The 8,409-nt window shown below is 37.8% G+C and overlaps 2 protein-coding genes across 3 annotated transcripts in view; one reads left to right on the top strand and one right to left on the bottom strand.

The window, feature by feature from the left end:
• LOC106868913 (DNA excision repair protein ERCC-5) overlaps nt 1–6,945 on the bottom strand; it is a 38,207-nt gene extending 31,262 nt beyond the window's left edge. The window contains exons 1-5 of the mRNA XM_052977126.1: nt 6,671–6,945; nt 5,469–5,569; nt 3,417–3,592; nt 1,905–2,149; nt 544–601 (exon numbers count right to left, since the gene is read on the bottom strand). Coding sequence (XP_052833086.1) covers nt 544–601; nt 1,905–2,149; nt 3,417–3,592; nt 5,469–5,556 — 567 coding nt within the window. The 5' untranslated portion in view covers nt 5,557–5,569; nt 6,671–6,945. The remainder of the gene's footprint in view (nt 1–543; nt 602–1,904; nt 2,150–3,416; nt 3,593–5,468; nt 5,570–6,670) is intronic.
• Nucleotides 6,946–7,242: 297 nt separating this feature from the next.
• The window catches only part of LOC106868911 (uncharacterized), a 10,936-nt gene continuing 9,769 nt past the window's right edge, over nt 7,243–8,409 (top strand). The window contains exon 1 of one of the 2 annotated variants that reach the window (XM_014914371.2): nt 7,243–7,419. The gene's annotated coding sequence lies outside the window, so the exon portion shown is untranslated. Of the gene's footprint in view, nt 7,420–8,126; nt 8,257–8,409 lie in introns of those variants that run through there. The other variant, XM_052977244.1, reaches the window with a different exon arrangement.

Genomic DNA, 8,409 nt, shown 5'->3' with positions numbered 1-8,409 from the left:
ATAGATTGATGGATAGACAGATAGAATACATAAATAGATTGATGGATAGACAGATAGAATACATAAATAGATTGATGGATAGACAGATAGAATAAATAAATAGATTGATGGATAGACAGATAGAATACATAAATAGATTGATGGATAGACAGATAGAATACATAAATAGATTGATGGATAGACAGATAGAATAAATAAATAGATAGATGGATAGACAGATAGAATAAATAAATAGATTGATGGATAGACAGATAGAATAAATAAACAGATTGATGGATAGACAGATAGAATACATAAATAGATAGATGGATGCATGGATGGATGGAGTAATAGATAGATAGGAGCAAATAGATACAGCTAGACAGATGGATGGATAAAGATAGATATATACATACTTTGGCGATAAGACTGAAAATAGAAACAGTTACAAATCTGTACATAGACAGATGACAGGACAAATAAGTAGGTTTGTGGGGAGATGGCTGGTGAAAGTAAGAGTCAAGAAAAAGGTGAAAATAAAAGGGGCCCAAAAGATTAACTTACATCTAAGATGGAATGGTGTTGATCCCAAGGGTCTTCCTCGTTCAGCTCATCAAAGTATCTTCACAAATAGAAAACAAAACAAAGCATAAATATAGGGGTGGCAGTGGGTTGGGTGGAATTGCTGGAGTGTTGGATGAAATGATTTGTGGTATTTGTTTACATCAGTGGTTCTCAACCATTTGTTACCTTTGGATCCCTTCAATTCCTATTCTACTCAAGCGGACCCTCACAGCCATTCAATGTTCAAAAAATTTTATTGTATTTTTATAATTAACCCTTTAGCACTCAGATTACTCTGTCAAATATAATGCTTATTAATTCACATTGTTTTGAATTAACGATGCATTATCATGTAGTTTTGAGATTTCAATATATATATATATATATATATCTATATATATAAGCTTTAAGCTTATAAAAATACTATCATTATTATTATTTATATTATTATTATTTACGAAAGTGTAAAATTTGGCACCACTTACGAAATAATCACAGAAAACCACATGGAAAGTTTGTTTACAAAAAGCAACTATGAAATTATATTTCTTAAATCTGATGGAAGGAAGCTAGAGTTCCCCCCTCCATGGAGTTGATTTTTTTCAACTAAAAATTCTTCAAGGCAGTACCCAAGCATGGCTGCAGTCTAATGACTGAGACATAAAGAAAAAAAATAAATGCGCCCTTTTAAAGCCTGGCCCGGTTTCCCGGTTTCAATGGTGTATGTGTTCCCCAGCTGGACGGGACGCCAGTCCATCGCAGCGTTACTCATTTTTGCCAGCTGAGTGGACTGGAGCAACATGAAATGAAGTGTTTTTGCTCAAGAACACAACGCGTCGCCTGGTCCAGGAATTGAAACCACAATCTTACGATCATGATGCGGATACCCTAACCACTAAGCCATGTGCCTCCACAATGACTGAGACAAGTAAAAGATAAAAAAAAATAAACCACATGGTTCAGTCCGACTGTGTGGCACCTTGGGCAAGTGTCTTCTACTATAACCTTGGACCGATCAAAGCCTTGTGAGTAGATTTGGTAGATGGAAACTGAAAGAAGCCTGTCATGTGCGTGTGTATTTGTGTGTTTGTCCTCTACCACTGCTTGACAACCGCTGTTGGTGTATTTACATCTCCCATAACATAGTGATTTGGCAAAAGAGACATAAAATAAGTACCAGGTTTCAGAAAAAAAAAGCCCTGGGGTTCGAATCATTTGACTAAAAATTCAAGGCAGTGCCCCAGCATGGCCACAGTAAAAGATAAAAGATTAATATGAATATGAAAAAAAAAAAAAGCAAACGACCACCCCCAAACAAATTTATCCCAAACCCAAGAATTCTGGCAAACAAAGTAACTCACTTCTGGCTTGATTCTGGGAGTTCATCCAGTTCAAACATATCACGTTGGTGAGGTTTAGAAGACAGGAGGCGGGTAACCGTTTTTGAAGGGGATTCCTCAGCATTACTATTACTACCTTTCTTTTTGGGGCTGTTCTTCTCAATGGTTTTGTTCAAGAGTTGCTGTTTTAGAAGATTGTGGAGAAGCTTGTTGGAAATTTCGCCTGATTTATCAGCAGCCGTTTCCTTTTGTTCACGACGGTGAGCCTGAAAGAGAAGTGAAAGACAGATAAATGGAGAGAGAGAGAGAGAGAGAGATAGAAAGAGAGAGAGAGAGATAGAAAGAGAGAGAGAGAGCAAGACATATTGAGATTTGTTGGAAGTCAACAAACATGAGAACAGAGGAACACAATACACAGTGTTTAATCTTTGGAACATGAAAATCATCATCATCATCATCATCATTTAATGTGTTTTCCAAGCTGGCATGGGTTGGATGGCTAGACAAGAACTGGTAAGGCCAGGGACCACTCCAGGTTCCATAGTCTATTTTGGTTTGGTTTCTATAGCTGGATGCCCATCCTAATGCCACCCACTCCACAGAGTGCACCAACTGCTTTTTATGTGGTACCATCACCAGTGCATTTTACTTGGCACCAGCACCCACACCAATGCAACCATTAACTGTAGGTCTTCTTCAACTCCAACACACCATGGCACTGACAAAGAGATTATCAACTGGGCTAAAATGGATGCTACACAAGGATGCTATGAATGGCTCTGAATGTGAAATGACAGCAACACATGACAAATGAATGCCTTTCAGGGGACCTGCCAATAGTTAGCAAGAAGATCAGGCAAAGATGGCTGCAACTGTCTGGTCACTGTGTGTTCCACCCTGAACTGGAAGCATCGGAATTAGTCTTGTGGAATCCACTTCTTGGTGAGGTAAGCAGAGGGAAACGTCATCACTCTTACATTGACAACTTGATGATGGCTGGTCACAAGGATGTTATGAACGGCTCTGAATGTGAAATGGTAGCAACATATGACAAATGAATGCCTTTATGGAGACCTGCTGAAAGTTAGTGAGAAGATCAAGCAAAGATGGCTGCAACCATCTGGTCACTGTGTGTGCCACCGTGAACTGGAAGTGTCCAAAATTAGTCTTGTGGAACCCACTTCATGGTGAGGTAAGAAGAGGGAAACATCATCACTCTTACATTGACGACTTGATTGCAGACACTGGCCTGGAATGTATCCAGGACCTGAAGGCAGTGTGGTGGGTGGAGTTTGTTGCTGTGGCCCGGGTTGGAACCCATCCCTAATAATAATACACCATGCAGGTATCTTCTAGTTATCCCACAAGTCCCAATCTAGCACTGGGGTCGATGTGAATGACTTTCCTGCGAAGATTGCTGGTCTTTGTGTCAGAATTAGAATTCTTATGATGCATGTTTGTCTCAATAATTCCAATGTCTAACCACCACTCAACCATTTCTTGCAGAGATTAGGAAAACAGAATTCCACTTACTAAAGTTTGCCATTTCAACACTGGTACACCACCATCGAATACGAATATTGGTTTGATACGGTAGTAAAGCAGCTTGCAGACACGGTTGAACAGTACGATAAGGTGGGCGTTGGGGATGGGATTTCCAGAACGATCCCTCATTCCTTTCGCAGCTTGGTGAAGCCAGAGACTGACATCTGGAGTAAAAAAATGTTAAGGAAACAATAATACAGACGAAACGGTATGGCTATCACCATCATTATCGCATTAATAACCTTCACTGTCATTATTTACCACATATAAGGCTGTAAGCTGGCAGAATCATTAGCATGCCGGGTTAGGGTTACATTCATCATCATCATCATCGTTTAACGTCCGCTTTCCATGCTAGCATGGGTTGGACGACTTGACTGAGTACTGGTGAAACCGGATGGCAACACCAGGCTCCAATCTAAATTTGGCAGAGTTTCTACAGCTGGATGCCCTTCCTAACGCCAACCACTCAGAGAGTGTAGTAGGTGCTTTTACGTGTCACCTGCATTTTGAGTTCAAATTCTGCCATGGTTGGCTATGCCTTTCATCCTTTCAGGGTTGATAAATTAAGTACCAGTGAAACATTGGGGTCAATGTATTCGACTAGTCCCCTACTACAAAATTTCAGGCCTTGCGCCTTTAGTAGAAAGGATTATTTACCACGTATGCGATGATTCAAGGGAAAACACCCATTGGATGTCAATAAATGAACAACTGAGAACAATGGGCTCAAAGTCAAAACTGGATGTTTTTACATACAATCTGTAGTAAATGACTATAGTTTGAATAGCAAGAGTCCTACTAATTTTATGAATGAGACAAGGTTAAAGTTGTGAAAAGTTTTCAGTTCTCAACTGTGTCTGGACTTCAGATACTGTTTTCTCAGAAAGGCCACTTTTCTGGTTACATGAGAAAAATGGTATATCTTGGTTAAATATTAAGACATTTGAAAAATTCAAAGTGTTCTGAAATCTGTGAATAAAACATTTCAATAATAATAATAAACCATTTCAAATTTTTCATAATATTAATGGTTTTTCCAGAGATGTAGCACACACACACACACGTGTGTGTGTGTGTGTGTGTGTGTGTGTATGCCTCTTTGGTGATGGTTGTAAATGAGCGTCACCATCACACAAGTGTTTTTGTTTGTTTCCAGTTTTCCATGAAAGTCATGTCTGACCATGGGAAACATTACCTTTCTTGGAAACAGATGGTTGATGACAGGAAGTGCATCCAGTTATAGAAAGTTTGCCTTAACAAATTCTGTCTGATCCATGCAAGCATGGAAAAGTGGATATAAAAAAAAATATATATATATATATACACACACACACACAAACAGAGGGGGAGAGAGCAATGGTGTTTGATGAAAGAATTTGTAATATTTTAATATTTGTTCTGTGCAGAGTTGCAGAGACTCCCTTGTCACTCTCAAAAAACCATTGTGTAACATAATTCTAATTTTTATACTTTTTTGTCTTTGGTCAATAAGTGTTATTTCCTATCTGCTTCTATCTAGAAATCAAAGGAAATCACTACCATTCCCTTCAAACTTTGCTTTTCTGACCTGGATATCAATGTTTCGAAAATGACATATACTCCATTACATTTCACACAGATCCAGAGCTGAGTTGCTGAAGCAGAAATATCGTTATAGCAAATATTCTGCTCATTATCTCAGATTTGCTTGTCAGTTGTTTGACCTTAACCAGTTGAGCATGTCCCTTGGTGGCTGACAATATGTGCATCTCTGATCATGAGCAGGAGTAGTTGGGGAGCATCATAGCCATGAGTTGAGAGGGATTCTTTGGGGTTTGAATAAACGTAAGGAAAACAAACTTGGAAGGAAATATTAGCCATTTTTCACACTTTCTAGGAGTAAGCAAATAGGAAATAACAGTTGCTACTCAAAGGCAAAAATTGTGTTATACAGTGTTATTGGTCCATTGGAAATATGCGGTTGATGTGACACTACAAAAAAAAACAAACAAACAAAAAGCACAAAAACAGGAAACAAAGAATGAGTGGGAAGGATACCAATGGCAAGAATTTTGCCCTCGAGTGCTTCCAGTCGAATTGGCTTCCCAACAGGTTGAAGCAGAGACCAAAGGCCGTGAACTCCCATTGGTAGAATAAATCTGAAAGTAATAAAATATTTTCCATTTGAAAATTAATATTCATTTCATTATTTTGTATAATCAGCAAAAAATTTGATAAAGTTAAATTATAAAAAATGTTATCATCATCATCAACATTTAGCATCTGTTTTTCATGCTGGCATGGGATGGACAGCTTGACAGAAACTGACAAAGGCGGCAAGCTGCAAGAAATGTTAGCACGCCGGGCGAAATGCTTAGAGGTATTTCGTCTGCTGCTACGTTCTGAGTTCAAATTCTGCCGAGGTTGACTTTGCCTTTCATCCTTTCGGGGTCGATTAAATAAGTACCAGTTACGCACTGGGGTTGATATAATCGACTTAATCCATTTGTCCCCTCTGTGTGTAGCCCCTTGTGGGCAGTAAAGAAATAAGAAACTGACAAAGTTCTGTTACGGCTTGGTTTCCAAACCAACGCTTTTGACATGACACCTTATGATATCATAAATATGCTTTCAAAGTTACAGCCATTTTCCCTCAGTGTCTAATTCCAATGTCCACCAAAGTAATTTTTCTGTGAGAAGGAAAAAGAGTTTCAGAAAATTCACATGAGCCGGCTTTGCTTCGTCATAACTTTCGAAATTTCAATTTTCCTTTTATAGATATATGTGATGTTTATCAGTACGTATACGAATCCACCACAATTTTTTTTTTTTTATATATATATATACTAAATTCCGATATAATGGTAATCTACACAGTGTGAAAGGCATTTATAGAAAATTTCATTAAAAAATAAGCCATTTTTCTGAAAGTTACGAGTAAAGAAAACCGACTCGTGTGAATTTTCTGAAACCCCACCGCCACCCTCCGAAAATGACTTCACCACATATTCCAATATGATTGGAATCTACACCATCTGAAGCGTATTTGTAGAAAAATTCATTACAAAATATCCATTTTACTGGAAGCTATCATCACGCAACAAAGCTGAGGGGGAAACATGTGGACGCGTGCCTTCTCTTTTAATCTTTTCTGACAAATTTAGTACATCTGAACGTGAGCCCTGCATATGCAACAAGCTGATACATAATATATAAACCATATTATATTATATTATATTATAAATAATATAAACACTCACAGCTGACATTAGAGTAAAGTCTCTTGTTTGCAATTATTGCACGTTTGTATTTTCTATTATCAGAAGATTTCCACTTCCAATTAATGTAAAGCTTCATGTAAAACCGGTGTTGTTTACTTAAAATCCCTCTTTGTATTTATTTCCACAAAAGCGAGGCACTGCGGACATATGCTTTCTCACTGCGACCGTTAGAAACCAGCGAACCAGTTATATATCACTTTTGGAAATGTGTAACCAATGACGATGTTGTTCACAGATATATGATATAAAACAAAATGTAAAATAAATAAAAATATCGACTTTATTAGTTGCAGAAAGACGAAGGCAAAGTGATCTCCGGTGACGTTTGAGTTTAGGATGTAAAGAGAATTCTGGTTTAAGCCCCTCATATAACCCTTCATAACTCTTTTATATTTCGGAATATTTAGAAACTGCTTGCGAATTCATGTTCTATACACAAGAATTCATACCATTACGCAAAAAGAAATGTGTATGTGTGTGATTAAAGGGCGATTTAGCTGTTATTTTTAGCACACCTCATGGCCACCTGATAACTTCCTGGTTCTTTTGTCACTGCCAATCTCACTTCTCCCCGCACGAGTGAGTCTCTCGTCGGTTCGGAGTAGTTAGAGTTATTCCCCTTGATTCAATTTGTTTCCTTAATTCTATTTCACACACACAACCACCTTGTTTGTCTGTCGACCGCTTCCTTACACACACAAAAAATTCCCATTCATATTAAACAGTCTGTAAGTATTAATATTATTATTATTACTTTCAACATGTTACCCGGTTTTATTCATTAACGTCGCTGTTTTGTGAAATAATTAAATTACATAAATGTTTCAGGTTTTTCTTGCGTTAAATTCTGTTGATCATTGAAAGTTTGGTTTAGCTTCGATGCAATTGTTTTGGGGGTGGTGCTGATATTTCGGACATCTACCGTTTATTGTGATTCGAAAGACCGACCAGAAAGAAGACGAATGTCTTAACTAACAGCTTATCGAGTAATTTTCGTTAGAAATTATTCTATTTTGAAATAAGATAACAGATCGGCTTGTGGAGCAATCTTCGATTTTAGGTACAAATTAATTCGGAAAAATAAAAGTAACGTTTCGGAGATGCACTTGTTTGGGAAGTAAGTGATTTTATCTGAGACTGTGTAGCAACTAAAACAATTATAACATAGGAAACGCATATTAATCATTCAAAATCATAGGAAAACTGTTAACTCCACTTAAATTTTTATTATTTGGGGTAAAAATGTTCGTCGTACCAATTGCGACCTGGTCACTGACGCGTTTCTACAACATTTTATATTAACATTTCGAAAAGTCATACATACATAAAATTAAATTTTGTGTTTTGTCGTTAAAAATAAATAAATAGAAGGGTTCGTTTCATTAATTCAATGAGAAACGAAACATCCTTCCCGGAAGCGTTTCACTGTCTCATCTGACCAACTGATGGTACACCAGGCTCTTATCTCATTCGACCTGTTAGAAGTAGCAGCTAAACTGATGCCTTTGCCTCGACTTGTTTCTGCCTGAAATATTCTGAAAATATTTGGAATGAAAAACACACAGGTACTACTAAAGCAGCGCGGACCCGAACGCTCAGTCGTGCGTCCGCGCTAGCTAGTCGTGAGTGGTCGATCCTAACCCTAAACACGTATTCATTTGCACACGCGGGTTAGGGATAGGGTTAGGGTTAGGGATAGGGTTAGGATCGACCACTCA

This window comes from Octopus bimaculoides, chromosome 27, assembly GCF_001194135.2.
Source record: "Octopus bimaculoides isolate UCB-OBI-ISO-001 chromosome 27, ASM119413v2, whole genome shotgun sequence".
NCBI classification, from domain to species: Eukaryota; Metazoa; Mollusca; class Cephalopoda; order Octopoda; family Octopodidae; genus Octopus; species Octopus bimaculoides.
The sequence above is the reverse complement of the archived record's forward strand: the minus strand, read 5'-3'. Positions and strand labels throughout refer to the sequence as shown.